The sequence below is a fragment of the Colossoma macropomum genome, unplaced genomic scaffold, assembly GCF_904425465.1.
Source record: "Colossoma macropomum unplaced genomic scaffold, Colossoma_macropomum, whole genome shotgun sequence".
Classification (NCBI taxonomy): Eukaryota; Metazoa; Chordata; class Actinopteri; order Characiformes; family Serrasalmidae; genus Colossoma; species Colossoma macropomum.
In genome coordinates, this window is record NW_023494805.1 from 21,005,269 (window position 1) to 21,032,291 (window position 27,023).

A 27,023-nucleotide genomic window follows, 5' to 3' on the forward strand; every position below is an offset into this window, starting at 1 on the left:
GTGGTCGACTGGGTCGATGACCTCAGATTTGCACATCATATTTGATTAAAGGTGTTACTTTCTGATGTTGTGAAGTAATCTGCTTTTCCAGACAAACATTTCTCTGCTCATATTCTTGTTTCTGACCTCCTCAGGCCAGTGCAATTATACTATTCTCCCTAAACTTCTCCCTAGGTTACTTTCATATATTGAAGTCTACTCTTGGCTGTTCACCTTAAAAGAGCTGGAAATTCAAAGTAGGAGATACAGATAAATTACATTGTTCTGTGTTCTTAAACAAATATAATGGCTTTTGAAACTGAAAGGGTTATGGATCTTTTTCAGGGCGTAGCACGATAAATGCTGTTTACTCATTATTTTCCATGACATAGTATGTGTGTAGCCCATTCTCTGAGCTCTCCACAGGCAAGTTTTTGTGATTCAGCTTGCCTTCTGTTTCCTGATCTTTAAAGATGTTCTTTGACAGGCACTGAGCTGCTACCTTTCCTACTAGACGGTAAATCACCATAGTGTCCCATTTTGCCTGCCTTGTTTATCTGTGAAAACCAGAAGAGGTAACAGAATTGAAGAATATTGCCTATTTCATTGTTTTGTTTTCTTGTAATTTGTAACAAAGCAGCTTTGTTCCTTGTGTTTTTTTCTTGCTATAATTAACTGTGTGCAATACTCCGCGCAAAGACCGAACTAGCTAAGTGATCTGCTAAATCTGTGTGTGTGTGTGCTACAACTGTTGCTGTTAAGGCTTCTATCAGTATCATTTGAATAGATTATGTGAGACTGTGTGTTTGCTCAAGTTCCTTTTCTACCATTACACCTTCCTCTCTTATTTTTTATCATGCAAATGCATAACAATACACATCAACATCTGATGTTTATCAGATTTGTGCAGGTCAGAGCCATCAGCATAAGTGCCCCTGCTGCGCTTTCTTTAGATCGTCATTCCAATGACATTATGACATTACGATTTCAGAGGCCTTCCGATGATTGGGTTCTCGCACCCGGCCTGGCAGAACAAAATAACTTTTAGTTATGTCGCACGCGCTCACCTACGCTGCATGCTGAGAGCTCATCGGCAATGGGTGTTGAATATTTAAACAAGCTCATCTTTTATTCCTCTCCATGGAGCAGTGCACCTTTTGGCCCTTGCCTAATTGCGGAGGCTGGCAAGCACTCCTCACCTGTTCCGTGAGATTTGCGACTAATTCCTTTGAAGGTGCTTCTTTTGTTCTCCTTTTGTTAGCCAGCTGGAAAGACGGATCGTAGCATTTGCTGGTGTCATCTGGAAACGACATGCATGCATCTGAAGGCTCAGACACCATCCGTTGCGCACTCTTTTGTTCAACCTTTCTTTTCATGATAACCTTAAAGTTCAGCGCTTAGGGAAGTGAGATTTTCTGTTGTTTTTTGTGGTTAGTCGTTCTGAGACCAAGCTGAACTGTACAATCTCTTTGACAGTGGCAAGCTTAAAAATGTGTCTTTTGATACAGCCCAAGCAACGTATTTACTTTAAACACAGCATGTTTAAATGGGCCATTATATAGGCAAAAGTACAGTTGAAAAAGAAGTGGCTTACTAAGCCTGTTTTGCAAAAAGTTTACTGTGGTTTTCTGTTGCCCTCCAAGCCTGAAGAATTTAGTGTGTTACTCTGAGAAGAAACTGGTTTTAAGACCGGCTTTTGTAGTGCTTTTATTTTTTTAAAGGCATCTCTGTGTTGACGTCCTCGACCTTATACCTGTATTAGTGTGTTGTTTGAAACTGTGTATGTGACAGTAGGTAACATCAGTAATATAAGGCAAAAGTATTATACATAGAGCCTTTCTTAGCTATCAAATACAAAACTACCCTCTTCTCCCATTCACCATACAAATTAACCCCTTAAACAACCATAACCCACAGGCGGACACACTTCTATAGCCTAAGAATAGCTCAGGCAGCTTGCATTAAGGTCCTTGTAGTTACTGAGTATGTAAAAAGCCTGGGATTTTAAGGGGTTCCAACCAGAAATTGCTGAAGCACTGTCATGGCCATCTATGACTAATTGAAAGCTTCATGTGGGTGGATTGTTATTGCAAAAACGTTTGTTGTTGTTGCACTGGTCTGCCAGTTGCAGTGATTGATGGAATTTTAAAGTGTTTCTTTTTCACCTGTATTCAGGTTGTCTCTTCCTGTGTAGACTCAAAGTACTGTCAGCTACCTGTAGTCTTCTGCTTTCATCGAGACAGCAAAGCCAGGGAGAGGAGGGACCTTTATTTTCACGTTTTAGTGATTTGTTTGCACACAATGCTTTTTTTCCCTCTTTTCCTATTACAGCATAGAATGTGTCTGGAGTGAAAAACAAGCAGGCATTACTTGCCATTACGCTTGCCTTGATGCATCACACTTTCCCCATGTCTCGAATGGCATTACAGTACTGGAGAATATTACCTCTGTATTAGAATATCAATCCTGGCTTTGAACCCAACATTGACGCGGTTTTTCTTTTGAAACAGAAGGCTGCATTAGAGCAGAAAAAAAAATTGAAATGGTGGAAACATTCACCCATTCCACTGTGAGACATTGTAATCTATAAGCCATCACTATCTCATGCCTTTGTTTCAGGCATTGCATAATGGAATTGTTTTTTTTCCAAGATCTGTCCACAGTAAATAGTCTTTGGTACCTAATGACAGAGCATCAGAAGAGGCATGCAGTTACTGTGGTAGAGCCACATAAAAAAAAAGAATGTGTATTTTTTTGGGCTGGCAGTTGTGCAAGCAGTGACACATGATATATGTTTGTGATATACTGTATATTTGTAAATGAGTAAATGTTATATTTTGCATGTCTTTTTGTTTTAGATGTGGTGTCCAGGTAATACATGTGAGAATCCTTGTGTTAAAGCAGATGTAAATGTTGTATCCTCATGTATGTAAAGTTATGTCAGATTTGTGTTTGGGTGGGGGGGTGGGGGGGTTGATATGCTGTGAATGATCTTTTTTTCCTTCATGATGTTTGTAGGCAGCTTGGCACTTTCACCTTTCTGTCACTACCTGTATCACTATCACTCACTATATCACTGTCATTTGATATTTCATGTATCTGGTGATTCCACAGTTGTCTACTTGTGGTCTTAGAGCAAGAGTGTTGATCTAGGGTCAGTTTTCACTGTTTTTGACTAATGAATTCAACTATTAGATTTGGGATTGGAGGCTAGTTTTGTGTCCCAATATGGCCCCGTCATAGTGTACCATCAAACTGAAACCAGGTTTTATCTTTGAGAAAAGAGGGGACGTTTTAAATGGAAATACATATTTGCTTCAAACAAACCAATCAAACCACTGCAATGCTTAGCAATGCAATGCAATCATTTCTCCTGCTCTGACTGTGCAACTATCCAAGTTCTAGCAACCCCATGCAATTTCTGTGGTGTCCACCAGGGTTCAGTTTTTGAGCCACTCTTATTTACTTTATACACGGTTCCTCTTGGCCAAATACTACAAGACTATGGGATTACTTGGCCCTCTCTCCAAACAACTATGCTCCCCTTCACTCACTTTGTAAGTGCCTTCAGCACATCACTAACCGGATGGGACAAAACCTTCTGCAGTTGAATAAAGATAAAATAAAGAGATTATTTTATTTGGGAGTAGCAATGAGAGGCACATTCTAGCTGCCTATCTGGACTTGAGAGCCCTAAAATCTGAAGAACTTAACCATAACCTTGGTGTACTAATGGACTCAGATCTCTGTTTAACAGTCATGTCAAAGCAGTCACTAAATCGGCATTTTATTACTTTAGGAACATCAACAATATTAAAGATTTTAAGAATAAATCAGACCTTTAGAAACCTGTCTTTATTTGTAGCTGGATTAAATACTCTAATGGCCTCCTAAGTGGACTCCCAAAAAACAATCGGATTGCTTCAGCTGATTCAAAATGCAACTCTCACTAGGAGTAAAATAAGGGTACACATCACCTACATTCTTAAATCCTTACACTGGCTATCAGTAAGTTACAGAATAGAGTTCTGATAGAGTAATAGAGTACTGTTACTGGTCTATAAATCGCTTAATGGTGTAGGACCAGTGTATTTATCTGATAGGCTGCAGCGATACGAGCCGAGCAGAACACTCAGATCATTAGGAACTAGCCAGTTAGTCCTGCCGAAGATGAAGACTAAACATGGAAAAGCAGCATTTAGCTACTATGCTGCTCTTAAATGAAACCAGTTGACAGAGAGCATTAGAGGAGAGGACGCTGGACACTTTTAAATCCAGACTAAGAACCTTCCTATTTGAGCCGATTTCAGCTCAGTTTAAAACACTGTTAGCCCTGCTGCACTTCTGTAACAGCACTTTATTATTCTAATTTCTTTTTTTTGTTTTTAAATCTAATGATTCTTCTCTTTTTAAAAATTGTTCGTTTCAATCATGTTTCTAATTTCTATTCTCTTTTAATGTGTTACTTTTTGGATTATAATTTGAATTGTCTTTGTATTTCATCATTTGTAAAGCACTTTGAATGACCGCAGTGTATGAAAGGTACTATATAAATAAACTTGCCTTGTCTTGACTTAAACCAAGAGGAAATATAAGCCAGTCCTGTGCATGGAGTGCACTGTCATACACATATGCATTCTGAGAGATCTAATAGATTAGTCTACAGCTCAAACACACAGACAACTACACAATGGATTAAACAAGCCAGTATCTCTCATTCTCACATGGTTTATTTAGTAGATTTAAGAAAGAGTAAACAAAAAAGAGACTGCTGTTTTAAGCTGAACATTAAATGAAGAACCCTCTTACTTCTCTGCCAATTGAGTATTAGATTGTTTATTTGAATCACTTCTTAAGTAGGAACGCTTTTACTTTATTAAAGGAGAGCTGAAATGGTTTTCCACTAACATGTCTGCAATGGTCCTGTTGTTCTGGGGGTTTCTAGCTCTTCCCATTTACTTAGCATATTAATCAATAGGCAAAGATGAATAAACAAACTGATTGCTAATTAGGCAAAACCAGCTGCAATGTCACACAATCATTTCTGGTTCAGTCCCAGGCATTAGAGTGTGTGTGTTTGTGTATATGTTTAAAAAAAAAGTCTATTATTTTTTTTGACCATCTTTCTTTTTTATTTCTGCCTATGGAGGGGAGTCAGGAATTTATTGGGCGATGTATTGGTTACTCTGCCACACAGCTTTTTATATTAAAAATATAAAAAACAACTCTTGATAGATTTGGAATTTCAGTGTTCTCTGTACAAGCTCAAGTGAAAATTAGATTTTTCTGTCTTATCTGTTTAACACATGAAATAATTTCATGCCAATTTATTTGGAGTCCAGGCTCCTTTGTAAAAGCGTGCTGTTAATGCATAGACTAAGAAGTGTCTCCAGTCCTGCTCTCCTACTGCAAAGTTTAGCTTCAGTGCTAATCTGAACACTCATTCATACTAATCGCTGTCTTTGGGAGCATTTGAATGCTAGAGCAAATTAACATGGCAGCGCATTTGTGATGATGCACCAAACTGAAATTTCTTGTCCAAAGCTAAAATTCAGGACAAAGTGTTTTGTTTTTTTTATTTACCTTTTACCATTTAATAAATTTAATTTATGTAAGTTTTATTTATGGTTTAATGTTAAAAAAAAAAACATAAGCTTAACTAAAAAAACTAGTACGTAATGAAGCAAATGCTTTTAATATTGAACAGTCTGTTCTTTCAGTCAGCAATCAAAAAACTGATTCAGGAGAGCAAAGGAAACCATAATTTAACCAATATTTCATTTCCCTGTCACCATTTGTAAGGTGTTATTTTCACCTTTCACAGTTTTTTAGTTGTTGGATTGTGTACTGGGAGAAATAACGACAACAGCATAACTTTTTTTGGTCAAAATTTGTTGCTTCCCTACAGACAGGCCCTGATCAAGTTTTGTGCCCCTACCTGCCTACCTGTTTTGGGTGGTAGGTGATTTTGTTATGATATTACAGCAAGTAAAGAATGCCTATGAAGGACAATATACTGCACACTGACCGCAGTGTTGGCACATCACCACTATGAGCACATATTTATTTCTCTGATCAAGACAAAGCATTAGCAAGATTATGCACACATTAATGAGAACACGGGTTAACATAAACCCAACAACCAGTGCATTTCCATATAAAGCGTGCATATGTTCTCCAGAAGTAAAATAATAACCCCACCTCGCGCAAGACTTAGCAGATGGTGCACAAATCTGAAGCGAACATGTTAATGTTTATAGTAGCACTTATGCCGCTGCAGTTTTCTTTGAGACATAAGATATGATATAATATGATATGATAGAGCTCTCATATATGCCTGTTGAGGCAAACCTGCTCTGCAAAACTCCCTTCAAATTTATTTTTGAATGAAGCGTTGTGTATGCAGTGAGCGCCAAGTTGCAATCATGCACCGCGATCGTGCCACTTAAGGCCTCAGCATACTTCTTGTGAAGGTGGCATTCACCTGGCTTCAGCGAACAATATAATGCAATTGCAACCACAGATGTTAGCCGGAGGCTTCATTTGCCATGTTGCGCACATGGCAGCTGGACGAACTCCGTGGACGGAGACACTATACAACAAAGCGACAAAGTTGGTAAAAAAGAGGCATGCCATTATACAAAGATTGACAACTTTGAGGAGCTTAGTTTCGCAAAAAGTATGCTCAGCACTTTGGGAGAGACACCAATATTTCACTGTTAAACATGCATTTGTTAAATAAACAATGAATACTTCCTAAATGTAAGATGTTAAGTCTGTTATTCAGGAAGAAGTACTAACTAGTAGTGAGCACCAAAACATATAGGTTATGCTTATATCTATTTTTAGGTTTACAAGAGGGCAAGGCTGAAGGCTTTCTATTCGCCAGCTTCTTGTTCTAACTTTAAATAGTGGCAGCATTCTGGACTTACATGTTGCCATAGTTAGGACTGTAATAGAATCGTTTTCCAGTAGTCATGGAACTTATCATAAAATGTCATAGCGTCACCTGCATTAGTGGAGCGACTGCGACAGGCAAAACAAAACACTGCAAAAAGCATGCAGCTTGTAAACTCATATAGGCGTTTTTAGCTTCGTGCAACCCTTGAGAATTTGATTTGAAGCATGTTGAGGTCTTTACAATGCATCAAGTATAAACCTAGCTTAAAATGTTTGCTTCAGTTACGCGCACCGTCTGCGACACTCAGCTGTGAACAATGCGCTCTCTTCTTGCTGCTCGTGTAGACTGCCTCATTAGTTATAATGGAAGCATTTTGGTTTGTTCTATTCACCTGAATCGCTTGCTGTTAGGGCAGGGTAGTTCACTTTTCCCGCTGTGATGTTAGTAAAGTTACCGCTGCGAGTCAAAATAGCTGTTTAGATTTTGTCAAAATTGCTCTTGGGGGCCCCTAGTGGCTCCCATAAAAATGTGCCCATAAAACCCGTTGGATGATTTGTGCCTGCCTGTAGGAGCTAAGCCCTTCTGAAAGTGGGAGCAGGGCTGGAGATGTATGGCCTGGGTGGAATAAATATATATATATATATATTATATTATTTTTTTTGTTTTTGTTTTTTTTTTGGTTGATGGTGGGTTTCTGTGTGAATTTCACAGCGGGTTCAGCTTTCCTGAACCCGGACGGGGATTCGGGCACAGAGGCGGACAGCGAGCCCCAGCTCACCTTTTACACCGACCCCAACCGCAGCCGCCGGCGTAGCCGAGGTATGAGAAATGGTAACGTCAACCCAGCGTGGGGCTCTGGGGGTAAGGAGGACTTCCACACCATCCGTCGCATGATTCCCCACCAGCACTGCTGCACCTGCCTGCGTCCATGCCCTCTATGTCTGTTGAGTGTGTGAAGTGTATGTATGTGTGAGGGACTTTGTTCTTTGAGCAAAGCAGTAGTTGTGATATAGCTTGGTGCACAACTACATTATCAGTTTATTGTTATTAATAACAAGGCATGTGCCATGATGGATGGACTGTATGCATTTGTTTGTGAGATTCTCCATTTATAAGTGGACGTGGTTAAGCTGCGATGCAATGTACGTGTTTTTTCTCACCTCCTAACCACTCCTCACATTAGCCTTTGAATGCCACTTTTGCTGCTTGTGCACCGTGTCCTTTCCCGGGCATATTCAACTCAAATTTTGAGCAGGAGTCAAAACAGGCCCAAGTGGAGAGAGCAGGACGTCAAAAGAGTGAGTGCCTGACGCATGTTTGACAGCACAGCATAATTGGGAGGAGATCGAATCTGTTGCAACTCACAATGTACGTTGAAGATCGGCTAATGGTTGGACACTAACGGCGGCAGCAGCAACCTGCCCCAGTGGGGAAAAGCCCAGTCTGAACAGCAAGCTACCAAATACACAGCAAGCTGCCACTGTCAAAGCAACTAGCAGCTACTCACATCTAACTTTTAACAGTGCCACTGCCACCGTCCAATTACCAACTCCCTAAACCCCGTGTATGTCAAAAACGGCACGACTGAGCTACGCCGATGACACCTCTAATTGGACTTAATAACAGACATGGTGGTCTGTTTTGCATACCTTTTTTGTCATTTTGTCACACAAAAACTGCTAATTTGCTCCCGCTGACCTGCTTAATTTGATAGACGTGTTGGTGTGTAAGATGTTTATTTTTGTCATGTGATGAGGTGTGTGCACGTGCTGTCTGCTCTGAGTGATGCCATGTGGGGTAAACTGTAATTGCTTGAGAGAGATTTTTTTTCTGTGCAGAAATTTCTGAATGACACAACACACACCAAGCTCCCAAAAAGCCAGTTTTTCTGTTGAATGGCAGTTTGCTTTTTAAACTATGCGGCTTGTGGTACAGCACTTTAAATATAGTCACTGTTAAGGCAGTGAGTTTTCGAATTCCATACATTGTGAAATTTAAATTGTCTTTTTATAAATCACAAAGCATTATTACACTTCCTGCATAGAATTTGTTTACATTCTGAAGATAGTGATGTTTGTATTTGCCAGTGTGTTATTGCTATCAAGGAAAAACGTTTATGCTTAATGTGAAATATGTTCAACATATCATTGACACCAGTGTATTCTTACTTAGTGCTTACTGTTGAGTGCCCTGTTGTACTTGAATTGTCTGAGTCTATTTATTCTTCCTGAATCTTTTTAAAAAAGATTTCTATAGATGTCTTTCTTTAATTGTTTCTCATGAATTGTTTTATACAGACACATTGGCTTTGGACCACTGTGCATGCTTAAGTAGCCTGACAATGTGTGGTTTCTTTCTTGCTGAGTTCTAAATTGGAGAACAAAATATTTTTTTCTATGTAAGAATGTTGCCGTTAAAAGCGTTTTGCAAAAATACTGACAGCATACAGTTAAAAGCGGATCACTCTAGAGATAAAAAAAAAATGTTCAATAGATTTTAATTTCAGTTGACGAAAAATCTTATGCCAATCTAGGGAATTTCTCTGGACTTTATTTATTTGCTTGTTTCCTATAGATCTCATTTAATTGACTCATGAGCAGCATTTAGACTGAGCTGTTGTTAAAGCTGTAAAGGTCTGCTAGTAGGCTGCAGCAGACTGAGTGAAGAGCAAGCCGAGCCAAAGCCCCTTTAAAGCACACTGGATGCTGCTGTGATTATCCTGATGGAACAGGGGATCAAATCACCCAGCTGTGCGTCACTCGTTCGATGGCTATGGTTTTATTAATGTGCAAGTTGTTTTTTTTTTTTTTCTTTTCTTTCCTCCACCCTGTCTGTGTGTATGTGTCTGTATTCGCAAACCAGTGGACAAATGCACAATGCACAAATGCATTGGTTGATTACAAAGGTTGGTTGGCCCAAACCCAGTATTGCAGCACGTTAAAAACAAAGTGGATAACAGAAAAACCCACACTTTTTGTTTTTGTATTTTTCTGGTGACCTTCAAAAGGTAAAGCCTTATCTCCAGCACTGTGCGGCTGGCAAAGCTGTGGTCCACAAAGGCTGCCTGGTCCGCCTCGCTGACCCTTTTCATGCACCACCAGTTCCGATGTGGAGTTGTTTGTAACTGCCTTTCCAGTGCCACCAGAGGTGCACTTAAAAAGAGAAACTCTGACTTCACAGCTTTTCTGCTTTTTTTTGTACTGCTCTTGCCATTCTCTCATTCTCTCTCTCTTCTCTCTTTCTGTCCCCAGGCTCCCCACGTAGCCCCATCAATAAGACCACCCTGACTTTGATCAGTGTGGTGAGTTGTGTGATCGGTCTTGTCTACTCCTCTCACCTCTCCTGTGGCCTCAACGTCCGAGTTATTCTCCACGTCCCCGAGCACCTCATCGCAGACGGTAATTACATCACTCCCTCCACCCCGTCCAAGCCCTGCGCTGCGGGACACTCGCACACCCTCGCCGCTCTGCGCTCTCTGTAGTGCGTGAAAGAAAATGTCATACTCACTCCCCCTGTGAGGGAGTCCGACAGCTGTGCCTTGAAAGCATCAAAGCATATTCAGGCCAGGTTACACATACACACACGTGCACAAACACACACACACACACACACAGATTCACAGAACAACTAACGCCATCCAACCCCCTTTTCCCCCAAGGGCTCTTTGTATGTGTTTTGGACCTTAGTCTTGTTTGTGTGTTGGATGAGTTTGTTAATGAATTTTAATGTAGCACCTGCACTTTACAACTACAAGCCAATTTTTTCTCTCTCTCGCTTCTCTACCTCTCTCTCTCTCTCTCTCTCTCTCTCTCTCTCTCTCTCTCTCTCTCTCTCTCTCTCATTTGCATTTCCAGCCAGAGCGGATGGCTACACATTTAGAGATATTCTGGGCCGTGGCTGGCATTGCTCGTCTGCCATTGTGCACTGGATTGCACCACATCTGTACAGAATCCACTGCTGCTGTCCGATGCATATATTAAAAATTTTCTTGGACGAACCCCTAAAAGTGCAGGATTTACTGTTTGCCTTTTGAATAGCTAAACTCAGATAAGTTTAAGATGTGTCCATAAATGTCTTGGCGACATTAACCAGAAAATTTTAATGTCAGAATGGTTTGGATAAAACCTGGGGTTTTGTGGAATAAAGCTTTCGTTTAAGCCTTGCTGGTGTGGTCCCGGCCTTGAAAGACTGAAAGGAATACGGTGCAAAAGCTGAAACTCAGGGGTAATGGTTGTTCATGGCTTCACTCGTCTCAGTATAAGACAGCGCTTCACTTGCTGCAGTCTTTCAGTCATGGCTGTGTATTAGCAGTTTTGAGCCATTCTGGCAAGTGACAGGTGTTTACCTGAGAGTAAAAGGTCCAGCTTATCCAAAGACACTACATGATTTTGTAAAAGTTCTAAAAATGTTTTGTTTAATGCTATAAATGGGAGGAAAGGTTTACTCAGCTCATAAATGTTTATTTTTTTCCCTTTGTTTACACTATAATGCATGAATCAATCACTGAGTGCAGTAGCATAGACAGAATGTCTGCTGTTTTTAATACTTTGGTGTGCATGTAATGGGTCCCAAAACCCCCTTTCCCATTTGCCCATCGGGAAAGTCAACTTGTCTATCCATCCATCTGACTATCTGTCTGTATGTCTGTCTATCCCTCTGTCTAGCTATACAATATTTATGTACTAGGCTGATTTTTTAGACAATGATTGTTGAAAAAATATGATCTTCCATTCACAATCACATATTTTGTATGTGTTAAGATCTGACTGATAATAAAAATTATTTATCTTTTTAAAATCTTCAAATGTTATAGCCAGTCTTGAATTTCTTAGTTAGTTAGGTACTTACTTAGTTACAATTTGGAGGGATGCTGAATATTTGACAGTCTAAATTCCCGAATAGTAATTTGGACTGCACTATACAGCCATAAAATGTAAAGTTCTGAATATAGTGACAAGGTTTTGAGCAGTTTTGATGCAGATTCCTAACTGTTAGTATGCTGTATTACTGTGTATTATACATGCTAACAAGCTGCAGTAGTTCTCTGCATGTTAAATGGGACTTCTCTGCTAGCTTTGCAGCACAGCATCTGTTCTCTCTGAGTATTGTGTATGTGTTTCTCTCCACAGGCTCCAGGTTCGTGCTGCTGCAAGGCAGCCAGCTGGACGCCTCCGACTGGCTGAACCCAGCTCAGGTGTTGCTATACTACCAGCAGAATGCCAGCGGGCCCTGGGTTAACGAACTGTGTGGCCGCCGCCTTCTGGACCCCTGTGAACACCAGTGTGACCCAGATACAGGTATACCCCCAATACTATTTACATATTCAGCTTCCAATGACTCCTACTGGTGGTCACTTTTTTGAGTTGGCATGGTCAATGATGCATGACTAAAATGTGTTGTGACTAACATTGAGATGCCGTGATGCTGTCCTCCAGTTCTGAGTTTTGATGCCCTGCCTATGTTTAAAAGATACAGATTTTCATTTTCACCTCTTTCTGGTTGTTTTTGCTTTGGAATTATTATACAATCAACCTAACAAGCAAAATTGCCCTATTTGCTGAGAGTACATTTTTATAATTAGTCATAGGGATAATATCCCAGCAGGTGCTGACCCTAGAAACACGCTTACTCAGCAGAGAACTCAGCTAGGAGGTCCTCATTCTTCTCCACTGCTGAATGTAATCAGTGTCTTTCAGGAGCAGCAGTTGGAAGGTAGTTTCCTCGAGGGGAGTTAGTATAATATACTTTATAAGCTTATTTATAGTATTAGGAAAGTGAACGCTAAAGAGAGATTTGAAAATTGTTATATTGTGGGTGTTTTTAAAGAGAGGTGATTTATATTAGAATTTAAAGAATCATCTATGGTAAGCTATATATATATATATATATATATATATATATATATATATATATATATATATATATATTATGTACAGAAACATACACAGAGTGGTTCACTGGTGAGAATGTTTTCTAATTTACTACAGTTTTTCATGAAAATGATATCAGCGTTAAAATTTGAGCGAGAAGTAGAATCTCTGCAAGTTTACATGAATTTTTTAGTATTTAGTATGCCCCCCTTTTGCTTTAATGACAGCCTATGCTCAAGCTAAGATCAGACCAAGATCATATATATATATATATATGTGTGTGTGTGTGTGTGTGTGTGTGTGTGTGTATACCAAAACCAGTGTAGCCACATAGTGGCAGACCACGCAAACTCACAGAGTGGGGCCAGCGAGTGCTAAGACGCACAATGCCTATCCTCTGAATTACTAAATAACGAGTTCCAAATTGCCTCTGGAAGCAACATCAGCAAAAGAATCTAGGTGAAGCTACACACTTACCTAAGATCAAAATGCACAATACCAGGCGTTGAGGGGAGTGGTGTAAACCACACCGCTATTAGACTCTGGAGCAGTAGAAACATATTTTGTGGAGTGACAAATCACGCTTCTCTATCTGCCAGTCTTATTGATGAGTCTGGGTTTGGCGAATGCCAGGAGAACATTACGTGCCTGACTGCATTGTGCCAGCTGTAAAGCTTGGTGGAGGAGGGATAATGCTATGGGGTTATGTTTCAGGGATTGGCCTAGGCCCCTTAGTTCCAGTGAAGGGAAATCTTAATGCTTCAGCATACCAAGACATTTTGGACAATTGTATGTTTCCAACTTTGTGGGAACAGTTTGGGGAAGGCCCTTGTCTGTTCCAACATGACTGTGCGTCAGTGCACAAAACAAGGTCTATACAGGCATAGTTGGTGGGGTCAGTTTGGTGTGGATGAACTTGACTGGGCTTTCCTGGTAAATGTTATCTGACAAACGAGGCTTTGGTGCTGCTTTGATTCAATAATTGCAATAAATGAAAGCTTTGATAAGGTGGGTCACAGGATCGGAGGTTGTACACGGGTAAGAGGGGTAGCAGTGAAACTGCCTCAATCAAACCAGAGGAAGAATATACTGATGAAAGCAGGGATGGAGAGCGACAGTGGCTAGGGATTCTGCGTATGTTAGAATAGATTACAAGTGTGCACTGATGAAATGAGATTGGTGAGAGAATGAAACTCTTCGGCCTCCTATTAGCCCTTTTCAATCCCACACCTTGCTTCAGAGAGCATTCATTAAACAGGATACGTGTTGTGTCTGGAGCTACCTGATCTGTGCTCTTAAGTTTCATTAATTTGACTGAATAATGGATCCTCTGCAGGCCCTCGCTGAGGTCAGGGAATTATCCTGGACTTAAAACATCATTAATAAGTAACTGAACACAGCCACAGTGTTTGTCCAAATCCAGTAGATCTGATAGGTCTCTCGCAAGTATGAATATAAATACTGTGCTGAAGTCAGCATTATTTTATTTAAGGTTATTGCTTCTGAAATCCCACCATATTCTACCGTGAAAGCTCTGTGCACTTGTGCCTTATTTATGTTAGAAGTCAATATTTCATTGACCTAAGAAAGTTGCACAGCATTGTGTCAAACAAATGTTGTTGTTGGATTCAGTTCAGTGCAAGTACGGTAACATTCAGTGTCAAAAAAGCTCAACCAGATAGCCTCTTAAACCTTAATGTTAATATGAAGCAGCTCAATCACAAGCTGAGACACCTATTGTCTGAATGTGGTTTAAATCTGGGCGACAGAAAGGAAGGGAGGAAATGCTCCAGGCCTTTCTTCCATTAGATTTTTTTTTACATCGGAAATCTCCTAGGAGATCAATTTGAAGACTGGGACTCCATTTATTTTGCATAGTGTATCCAGCATAGGTTGTGTGATGCAAATGTAGCCCTGCCTGATATCCCCAGTGTTCACTCAGTGGTGGAGTCGCTGAATACATGTTGTTGTCTGATACAATCATCATTTTGCTGCTTAATGCTGTCAAGACTTCCTGTCTTACATTGACTGTGATTAATAAGTATTAGTTACTTGCAATACCAGTTTATCTTCACTTTTACAAAAGCCACAAGTGCAACACTGAAACAATTAACAATGCAAATGATGCTAAAGTTGGTGCCAATATTTTCTGAAAGGCAAATTATACACTAATGATAGTAATACAAATGTAATATTTCCTATCCATGACTGTGGTGAACCAGGGCGTAGCTGCATGCTCACTTTGGTATTTTGGCCATTTGATTTTTCTTTTTCTTTTTATGACTTGCGGTTGACTGAGGTTTTACTGTGTTTCTCAGTATCATGTGTTTTCTGAGGCACACTCATTTGTGAATACAGTTGTAGATGAATGAAAATGTAGATGAATGGGCACTTTTAACAGTCTTTGACAAAACTTAGAAATTCATAACCTCCTCCATGAGCCATTCAATGAATAAATAAGACTAAATGCATGTTATTATTTTTCAGAAGGCTTTTTAACTAGTATAGCTTCTTTTCTAAGCTGTTGAGAATCTCCATTAGTTTAAATTAAAGCTTTTGGAACAAGATAAGTTTGACTCAGTTAGCAGTCAGCATGTTTCAGTGTGTAGTGTGAATCTCCTTTTCTTCTGCCTAGGTGGATTGCATGAAATATATTTGTATTTTTGTGCAAAGTGTGTTTGAGATTTATTTTAACTTTCCTCTCATAGCTTTGAAAATTGACCTAAAGTCTGCAGCCCAGTGAGGCATGTTCAAAATGGTTGTTCAGCCTTCAAAGATTAGTTACAGCATCAGTGGTGCAAGTCCAGTATTAATCTGCATAATATAAATTTTAAGGTTTTTGAATTGAAGTAATGCAGTTTTGGGCTTGTAATGGCAACGATAACACAATTTACATGCTGCTCTCTGCACTTTGATTAATAAAGCCTTGCACAAAAACCAGCAGGCTAGCTTTTTTTCCTGGACCTACAACAGTTATTCTGCAGTCTGTGATGTAATTGCATACTGACAACATTTTCTCCAGCACATTGAACTTTAATAATGAGTGCAGAATGACATCATTAATTCAACCTCTATAGTGGGTGAACTCTACAGAAGTCATAATAATATGACAGAAATTAGAATATGACAGTTGGATGCTCAGTTTGTTTCTTGCTGGCTGGATGTGGCATCATTGAGTCTTTCACAAGAAAGCTAACAAAAGATCTAGAATTGATTTTAAATGTTTTGTTTGTATCATTTCTTGCCGTTGTCTTTCAACAGGAGGATCAAAGAAGCGTCAAGGAAAGTAACGCAGGCAATTGTGAGGCCAAAAAACAAACAAAGCCAAATTTGGGTGTGTCAAAATTTGACACATTGTTAAGGGGCAAAACAAACAACCTGGAAAACTGTGGAAGTCCCACAATAGTGGTGCAGTAGTTCATCAGAAGATTCAAATTGATGTAAGCCTCAAGAACAGAAAGCCACAGTTACAGTTTTCTAAAAAATACCCTAAACACATAAAACCTTGTAGAGTTTTGTTTTTGACAATGATTAGATCAGAGAGATTAAACAAGAAAAGTACCTCAAAACAACCAAATACCTTAACGTCAGTGATTCCTTTTGCAGGTCAGTTTCCCAAAATGTACAACAAAAATGGCAAAAGAAACGAACACAAAAAACAAGCATGAAATGAAATTCAAGTGCCAGAGCCAATACAACTCAATTTTACCATCCAACTATGTTGAGACAGCACTATACCTTTCATGTGACCACACATTTAGCTTGTAAAATGCCAGTTGCCTAACTCCTTTTTCCCTTTATTTGTGCACCATAGACACATTCACTTAAAATGTCAGTTATTCGACCAGGCCAGCCCTCCTCAGGGTGCATCCTCATCAGTCCTGCGCAACCAAATCATGAGTGACGGGCTTGCAGTGTGACCTGACAAGAGGCATGAACACAAGCCAGAGTGGCTAGCCTGGCCTGACACCTTAGCACTGTTGATTAGAAAGCTGATGGGAGGAGTCTGCCCTGCATGCACCACAGCGGCACTTGAGCATCACACACTGAATGCTTGCATGTGTCACAGTACATGCTTAGGGCATAGGGTTGTGGAGTGATGTACAATCATACTGTAGTGTATGCTTAAAGCATAGAGTGTACACCGACCAGTCACTTCATTAGGTATGCCTACCTTGTATATACATTAATAGTGTATACATGTGTATTCATCTCAAGCTTGTGTTGCAGTATATATAAGCCATGTTGACCACCTCTTATCAGCCATGGCTTCATCTTCATTTTTTTCTTCTGCTTGGCTTTTTCTGTGCAGAAAGCACGTTAAACCGCCAACATAGTAGTAGCCTCACTGTCAGTTGTTGTGTTTGTTTTAGATCCAACAAAGTTTGTTTGTTAGTTTGAGGGAAACTCCTGTGAGGTTTTGAGGTTCAGAACCATTGGTCAGGACTCTTGTTCGTGTGCATAATCTGAAAGTGTATGGTGTTTCATTCAGGGCAGACTGTGTAGTGTTGGGATGACTAACAACAATCAAGGACAGAAAAATCTGTGAAAGATCTTATTACGTGTGGGGTCTCCCACGTTTTCAGCATCGGTTAGGATTTTTAAATTCCTGTAGTGTGGGCCAGGTATAAATTGCAATGTGAAACCAGAACTAACAGAACTAACTACAGTCTGACAAAGACATGTACCTTGGTTTGGACCTTGGTCCAGAGTTTTAGGTGCGAAAACGCGCTTAGTTAGATTTCCATCATCAAGACGCAACGTTGTTCACTGGAGTCTTGCTGACTAGTTAGCATTAGCATTACCTGCAAGCTACAGTGGTTGTTAGCTAGAATTAGAATTAGAATTTGGCCATCTTGCTGCAGATGTGTTTGTGTATCAGTTAGCTAGGCAGAGTTACATCTACATCTCATCTGTTTTGTTATGTCTAATCATTTGCACTTACCAATAAATGTTGAATTCTATTAATTTATTTAAATTGTTAGTTTATAATAATAATAATAATTATAATAATAATAGTAATAATAACACAGTCCACTTCATTTAATTTTATTTATTTTATTTTGCACAATAAAAATATTTTCACATCATTTAACAGTTTACCACATTTAATTGTTTGTTATATAATTATATAGTAGTAAATAATAATTGTATATAGTTAATGAACAGAAATAGTACTTCTGAAATTAAATAAAGTTAAACAAACATGCAAGTTTTGAGTGTATGGTACCTCTTCCCTGTAGATATGATGCATGTTAGTAGAATTTTTGGTAGGGGGCACATCAGTGACATTGAGAGATTTCTGCAGTTAAGGCTAATGAATAAGCAGAAGACTAGCCGCAAAGCCAGGGATGTCTAGTGCAGTGCACACTTTGCCTTTTCCCAGATAAACTGAATTGAAATGGAGTTGATCCTGACCCTAAGTAAATGTGAATGGCCACGTGCAGTGTTGGTGACATGTTGTAAAGGTCATTAGAGTGGAATGAGGTTTCCTGGAGGTTTAGGTGAGATTACACTAAATCTTCCATTACCATTCTACTTGCTTCCCTGTGGGGGCACATTACAATTACACTGCATCTGTATTCATGTATTTAATTATGTTGTGCTTTTTTTCTCTTAATGGCAATGCAGTAAAATGAGTGGTTCATATCTATTTTCAGGTGAATGCCTCTGTTTTGATGGATATATGAAGGACCCAGTTCACAAGCATCTTTGCATTCGCAATGAATGGGGCCCTAATCAAGGGTGAGTATTCTGATTTAGAGCTCTACTGCATTTTCAACTACAGTTCTTTAGGTTTTATTACATCTTTATGTCTGGTTGCTGATCATAACCAGCAACTCAGTTTAACTGCTAGTGAAAGACCTGTCTGATAATAGTGATATTGCATGATACAGTACCATAACTTCACTGCATTTCTCCAGTAGTTAAAACATTATCCACTACATTAAAAATAATTTAAGTCAGTATGCTGAATTATTTTTATACCATGCCATTTCACATGATCTATGAAGGTATGCAGTGTTTTGTCATAAACTGTCCTTCTAACTAATTTCCTTGTGGGATACTGTTGGTGGTCATTTTGGATCTTTGCCAAATGTAGGAAGGGACGTGATGAATTGCTCTGCTAATTCTACCCTGACCATTATGGAGATGTAGAAGTGGTTGTGAGAGTGAGCTTGCTTAAAATATTGCTTTACCTTTCTGGAGCCTCAGATATGCTAGGAGCATGAAAGTTCAAGGTCTTCAACATCAAATCTTAAATGCAGCTGAACAGATAGTATGTAGTTGCTAGGTCGACTTTGCTAGGTCACCATAGGAGTAAAAACCAAGCTGAAATTTTGAGATGAAAACGTTTAAATGGGGTGAAAAGAAGAAACAGTGGTTAGGACTTCTGAAGCTGGTTAGACTTTGCCCTCCCTGAAGAGTGTTTTGTGTGAGCCTGTCAGTATTTTGGGGGCTGCTGCTCAGAAGCAGTCTGATTAAGACTCTGAGGTGAGGAAATCCTTGGCGTTTTAATTGGAAGAGAGATGGAAGTGATGGCGGTTGTCTAGATGGATCTGATAATTAGAAATCCAGTTGGAACAATCAGGAAGATTGGTGCTGGGGAGCAAATAGCTCAGGATGTTGGGGGCTCACATACTTGGTGTCATGCTGTGAAGGTGTGAAGAGATTTTAATTGGGTCTTAACACCCGAAGGAGGGAAGAGGAAGTCCGGCAAAAAAATGCTATTTAAAATGATTTTCTCTTTTTTTTTCTCTTTTTTTAAAAAAATGTATTTATTTATTTTTTGTTAGGGGTGAGCCAGTGTTCTTTCATAGCCATTGTATTGGTGAGGGTTTTGCCCTAGTGGGGAGGTATAGGGAAGGTATGCCCCTGACCATCTCGCTCTGCAGAATCTTCCATTTGTCAAGTCCTGAAGGACACAGTTTTTGTTTACAGACCCTCTAGCATGAAGCAGCCATGGTGGGTTATTACTGCTCAGACTAACAGCTTACTCCTAGAGACATCAGCTCCATATCTTCTCTCCTCTTATTTAGTGACTGAAGTCCCCATGTCACATTTCAGTGGGGATATCTGTCAAAGGATCAGTGACATGGCAAAAAAAAGTCTTTTTTATGATACATGCAGGTGTTCAGTGTTCTAGAAATTCTAATAATGACATAATGGACTCACTCAGTCAGGGCTCATTCAGATGTTTCTCAAACTTCATGAAAATTGCTCATTCTAATTTAAAAAAATGTTCAGTCAGTGCTACCAAACCCTAGTTTGTGTGCTTGTGTGAATGTGTGTGTACTTTGTTTAAATATCTTTGTTTTTTTGCAGTCCTTGGCCCTATACAATTTTTCAGCGTGGTTTTGATTTGGTGATGGGAGAGCAACCCTCTGATCGTATCTTCAGGTAAGACTGAAGACAGTCCTTAAGTGGTTTAGAGGTTCTATGACCATAATGTTGCTGCTTGATGTTTGGGGTAACCGTTATAACCCACCAGTCTATAATGTTTTATACCAATGCTTAAACATAGTATAGCAGTTTACACCACATCAATATGTGGTAAGGTTTTTATAGTGTTTTTATTATTGTTGTTATTATTAAATATTAGGGATGTAACAATGTATTGTGACATTGTGAAATCTCAGTGCAAAGCTATGACACTGTACATTGCGAAGATGTGACAATCCATTGTGGAGAATGGACTTAATTATGCCTTCTAAAGCAATTGCATTGTTTGAACATATACATTTGCAAATGATCAGCACCAATTAACAACTCACTCCAGCACTCTTCCTGCCTCCCAGCTTGAATCACATTAGAAGACTGTACAGCAACATGATTATGTTTCGAAGGAGAGGTCATTTGCAAAACGAATTCCATATACATTTAGTAGGCAAGGATGACAGTAGCGTAGTACATAGTAGTGTTGTAGTACTTGAAACCAAGATCAGTCTTAAGACCATAAACTAACTTCGTCTTATCTTGGTGTCACCATCGTTTGGACTCTTGTTGAGACCAGCTGAGTGCAGTGCTGTCTGAGGTAACTGGAAACCGAATTATTATTGAATATCAACAAAACCAGAATAAACAGAATAGAACAGTCCTTTCTCCATATCAGGGTTTCCCAAACTGTTGCAACTCGCAGCCTGCACAAATGCCCGCAAAAGCTTCTGTGGTCCACAAGGTTTAACAGATCAAATTGTTTTTTACTGACTCACCTAGCTAATGTGATGGCTGATATTTGGCTGCTAAACAGCACAGAGCAGTAGTTACTCATTACTCATTACATATTCACTCTGGTATTTTCTTCGTTTTGGTTATGCTTGCACTTAAATTATAAACATAACTAGTTAGCATTTTCCCAGATGATAATGAGCTCAGTATAAATGTTTTATTTTTTAAATAATCAACAATATTTATTATATTTAAAATTATGTTTGCTTAAATGTCTATATTATAATGAATTTTTTGAAAAAAAAAACAAAAAAAAAACTGACGCCCCCACCCGCTTCCTGATTGGACAGTACCGAAATATCAATAAGCTCCTGGACAAACAGTGCTACTATTGGTATTTATGTAACATTAATTCATTCTACATAGCAGGCAATATATAGCTTGACCAGTGGTGTGCAGCTAGCGTTTTAGCCCCACCCACACTGACCAATTTAGGCATGAGAGCCATTTTTATCCCACCGATTTCAAGCTTGACTTGTTTTGTGCAATAGGCTACTGAACATAGTTGACTTTATTTACAGTATTACTAGTGAAATGATTTATTTAAACCAATATACAAAGACAATAAAGGCAAAATAAGAATATTATAAAATGAAAAAACGTTTTTTCGTAAAACTCTTATTTATCTGCCAGAGGCCATCTGAGAAGACAGTGAGCATGTCAGTGTAAGAGGCCTCTATGTGGAGTAATACATTGGCAGACCACTAGGGAGCCGCAGCACACTTTGAGAAATAGTGTAGATAATTTGTAGACTTGTACGTAAAATAAATTTCTCCTGCACATGATAAAAAATTCCCACAGGTATCAAAAATGTTCATGTGTATACAGTGATGTTTGTTCTTTTACACACAGAAATATCTTGTGCATGCGCATGTTACGCTCATCTGTACAAGTATTTCTTTATGTTTTGCCACTATCAGTCTTCGATACAAGATTGTACATGTTCCAGGTTCTGACACAAAAATGTAATAGTCAAAAAAAGCCAATCGTTTAGAATGTTGCTTCACCATGTTATAATTAATTTGCATAAGGTTTAGAAAATCTCAACTGAATTTGTCACTTGTCGCTCTGCCACCATGATGCTTGCCGCTTGTTGCCAAATCGGTAATCCCATAGGAAATGACTGGTCGCTTGTCGCTCTGTCACGTGCTAGTGTGAATGCAGGGTAACTCTTATCTGTGTGAAGAGAGCTTCTTTCACTGTGTTTGTTTATTAGCAGGAGAGCTACACTCAGCTTATGTCACAGCTGGTATCGGAATGTTGGTATGGGTACATTTGTACAAGTAAATGAGCATGACAGATTGCTTGTTGAGTTTACGGTGGTGAATAGTTCCGCACTCGCTCTGTGCTGTTCAAATTCATGTTCAAAATCATGCAGTCAGCTGTCACAGGTAACATATGTGCATGTAAATTATGCACAGTGACCAACAAGAATAATATATATGTAGATTAAAAAAAGTTTTAAATGCAGTGGATGTAATTAATATTGTTCTCTTAGATGCGGATGAGTAATGTGATTACAAGAATTTAGACTGTAATGTGTTACACCACATCATTACAGGAGAAAGTAATGGCATTACTTTGTATCATGTTACTGCCAACACCTTTGGTTACTTTATCCTGACCTGGAAAGTAAATAATTAACTGAATTGTAAGTTGTCTTCAGCTGCAAGTGTTAAAGACAGAAGAGAATTTTAAACTGAAGAAACAGACACACCTGGATCTCTATCAACAAGACTCTAGGTAGCTTAAGCTGTGTGAACTACATTACATCCATCATAAAAAGGATATACAGCATTACATTATTTAAAACATAGTCATCCAAACACCATTCCTCAGCTCGCGCCTTCCAGCTTAGTGCAGCTGAGACATGGCACAGCACTGTTTAAGAGGCTTTTACAATATCCAACAAATACAGTTAGGACATGGCTGAGTAACTCTGCTAAAATACATACAATTTGCATGAAACATTGTGTTTAAATTTTCTGAATAGAAACTACTAACTAGAAAACTTTATAACTAGAACACTACTGCATTTATTTTGTACACAGTTAATGGAGTATGAAAATTCTGGTAGCACTTTACAGATCAGTAATAAGTGGGTAATGTTATGGTAGTGTCATGGTAACAAGTTCTATTTATCCATAAATTAAATGTCAACTTCATAGTTGTTATAAGATAATAAAATAGTAATTGTAGCGGTAACAAGTCAGTAATAAAATGGTAAAATGGCAAAATATTACTTGTGTACTTTCCAGTTCATAATGAATAATAAGCTGGTGTTTATAATGATAACTAATTTGTAATAAGATGGTAAAATAAAGGTAACAAGTTGTATTTACCTAAAAAATACATGCTTATTTTCTGGTTGTTAAGGAATAATAGGTGAGTAATTGTAGCAGTAACAAATTAATAATAAAATGAGTAAATAACAGTAACAAGTTGTATTTACCTAAAAATTACATGCACATTTGTTAGTCATTAAAAAATAAGAAGTTGAAGTCACTGTAGTGGTGGTCAGTAATAAAATAGTAAAATAATGGTAACAAGTTGTACTTACTTAAAGTCACTAACTGTAGTGAAGACTAGTTGATAAGAAAGCGGAAAAATAATGGTAACAAACTTTAATTGCCCATCAATCAAAATGGCAATACTATTATTATTAGCCCAAAAACAAAGCAGTAATTTTGCTGAAATTATGTGGTTTTAGTGCTGTAAAATACTAATTCACTTGTTTCTACTTTGTTTCTTACCTGTTATGTCTTTAAGTGGTCAGGGGCAGCATATTACAGGCTGTAATTACAGTGAAACTAAATGGTATCGGAGCTGGAAAATGCAAACATGCTTCTTTCCATCTTTTTTCCCCACTTACTACATCTCACATCATGTAATAACATCAGCTCTGCAAAATAGTCTGGGTAACTGCACTGAAACAATGACTAAATTACTGCATTATAATCTCTCATGGCTGTTCTATTACTTTTCATGCAGGCCCACCTATAGACAAGTGGACTTACACAGAATAGATGAGGTAAATGTACTGAGATTACACAAAATCAGGGCTGGAAAATACAACATCACGTTCCCTTTGTGTTACCTTTTAACAAAATACTGTTACTCTACTATAAAGCACAGATCTGACAAAATGCTCAGAAATTAGTTCACTGATGGAAAAAACTCACAACCACATCACGCATATCTTTATACAACCTCTTTATCTTTCCTTGAAGATTTAAAACGGGACACCAGTTCCAAGATCACATTGCAAAAAAAAAATACTTAATCAAATGTCACTAAACATATTTTAACCTTTTAAACTACACGTGTTTTTTCTTCACTTCATAACTAGAGCTTAAAAATGAATTGTACAGTAGTTAATAATTCATTGAACTGTAGATACTAAATAATTAGTCTAACAGTTAATACCTGAAAAATAAGACAAAGTCTAATCTCTTACTTTAGGGGATGTACTACACAATTTGAAGCACTTATTTTCTGTGCAGCCATGCATTTGATTTATATATATATATATATATATATATATATATATATATATATATATAATATAGATATTTACATCCAATATCTTTCAGGAGTTGACCAAGAACACCATCTCTATGTTTCTGAGCTAACCAATAGTGCCATTCTATGAATGCTAGATTATCCTTCAGTCTTTTAACAGAAATGTTGCCTCTGTAATGGTAAACATCCCTTTTGTATGTTCTCCGTGCTCTTTCAAGGTGCTGGGTATGAGCACCAGTTCTAGGATGCACAAAGAACCTACAGTGGCTGACTTGGTAATGGATGAAGACTTTTTGCTGAAGGCTTCTGTAGGCTGGCCGTGAGTCACTAAGGATTGTGCTGGCTGGTCTGACATGTCTTCTGATGATTGGCATAAGGCGTTGTGCACTCCTTCGATGGACAAATTTTAACACTGGCCTTCTGCATCTCCCTTTCACTTCCAACATTCCGAAGACCCAACCACGTCTTCTCCAAGTTGCCCCGAAGCGTCTACGTGCATACTGAAATATTAAATAAAGCTCTGTGAGACTACCTCATAGATCTAACATAAAACATAAATCATAAATTACATAAATCTAATGATTTTTTTTTCAGATTTCCAACATAACAGAAATTAAATACGGGAGCCTTACCTTTCTCTTATGGCAGAATTTGCTTTCATCTAAAACGACAAAGGGATTTCTCCCACCTAGCCTCCTCCCTGTCCTCCGCTCCAGTCTCTTCAATGACTGGACAAAGACTTCCTTAAGTTTTGCTGACATTTTTGACTTTAAAAGTCTAACATCATAACACATGAACATACGTCCACTAATAATAGTTCTATGTATTTGTGTTAATAGGCAAAACTTATCATCTGTATCCATCCTTAGTGCTGCTGCTTCTCCGTATTTTCATCCGCCTTGTACACAAACCACACAGTTACAACCAGTGGACAACGTCTTTTTTTCCCCTCGCCACGTTGTGCATTAATGTTCTTGCAAGAGTCATATTTTCATCTTATTATCGGCTGCTTTCAACTGTGGGGATGTTTGCGTTTGACGGCGTTTACGATTGCGTTCATCAACGAGGACCCTGAGGAGGCGCTGCGTTTGCCGGATTGAAGTTGCCTGAGCAGAAATTGCGAGTGAGGTTGACAGCCTAGCTGGCAAGGTAAGTGGATAATGGGGTGATATCAGAGAGTTTGAAGAGTGAGTGACATGCAGTGTATTGCATTCTGCATATCTTAAAGTAGCAGTACATGTTTTGTTTGCTGTCGGTTATTATGATAGTGTTTAACATTAAAGTTCAGCTAGCTAGCAAAACATTAGCTTGTTAGCTAGGCTAGGGGGCAGTATTTAAGTGACTCTTAGCTAGCTAGCTAAATTGCTAGGATTGTTGGATGATTAGCGTGGGATTGCGTGCTCTAGGTAACATTAAATTGACCACATTGTACACTTTTAGTGTAGTATATTTATTTATTTTTTATTTTTTATTTTTTTTTGCATATGTATCAAGAGTTGTGCATCATTATAGCTTGACTATTTTCCAACCTCTCTTATCCTGTAGGATTAAACAGGCTGTATTTGGTACTGTTCAGCATGCCGCTAAAGGCAACTTGTTATGTAAAGTATTGGTTTTTATGACATCCCAAAAACAGAATTCTAAAATTACATATATTACCCATATGGATTGAGGAGTGCATGGTTCTGCGTAATAACATTAACTGATGAAAGTACAGTGTTCCTTGCTAACACATACCTTACTAATATGTTAACCAATAAACAAACTAACTTAATTTGGTGTCATATTTTGGCAGAGTCTGAATCTCCAATCTGTTTGTTACCACCATGCCTGGGGCTGAAACCAAAAGAAAGAAAGTGCAGCCGCAACCATTGTAGAGGATGAGGTTGAAGATGTATCTCAAGGTACTACAGTTAACTAGCTGGCTAACGCATTTGCATTGATTGTTGCAAGTAGTAACATCATATTGCCATTATCATCAAATGATTTATATCATAGATATAGATATAGATATAAATGCTGTGTTGTCTGTTCTCAGTCACAGAGATGTGTCTGCAAGTCTACCATGTTGAAACTGTCAAAATCTGCTTGTAAACAAATACTGGGTACGTGAAGAGTTCTTGTAAATTGGCTCTACCTTTCTTATTACTCAATTGATTTTCACTAATTTTTTGTTGTAAACATCAGATGTTTTTGCACGTTGCTGCTAACTTAAATGTCCCGTTTTCATCGCGCTAGGCCTATTTGTAAAACACCTAGGTTACCAACAGCTATTTATACACAAACCACCAAAATTTAAGTAAATAAGCTCATAACAGAAATAAGAAGACATTTACATTTATGTAGTTACCATTAGATATTTATTGGCAGTAATAAGATCCCTCAAAGCAAAGAGAATACAGCAGATCAGTTGTGACAATCACCATATTTATGATTTAGATTTAAAAGATCTACATGTTCATAAACATAAATAATAAATTAGCTGCCAGATGGTGGAATGTAAGTACAAGGTGGGATGTAAT

The 27,023-nt window shown here is 38.5% G+C and overlaps 1 protein-coding gene across 1 annotated transcript in view; it reads left to right on the plus strand.

Moving 5' to 3' along the window:
• astn1 (astrotactin 1) overlaps positions 1-27,023 on the plus strand; it is a 223,201-nt gene that overhangs the window by 72,451 nt on the left and 123,727 nt on the right. Inside the window, 5 exon segments of the mRNA XM_036596278.1 lie at positions 7,592-7,741; positions 10,132-10,278; positions 12,010-12,177; positions 18,411-18,495; positions 20,077-20,151. Of these exon segments, the coding sequence (XP_036452171.1) occupies positions 7,592-7,741; positions 10,132-10,278; positions 12,010-12,177; positions 18,411-18,495; positions 20,077-20,151 (625 nt within the window).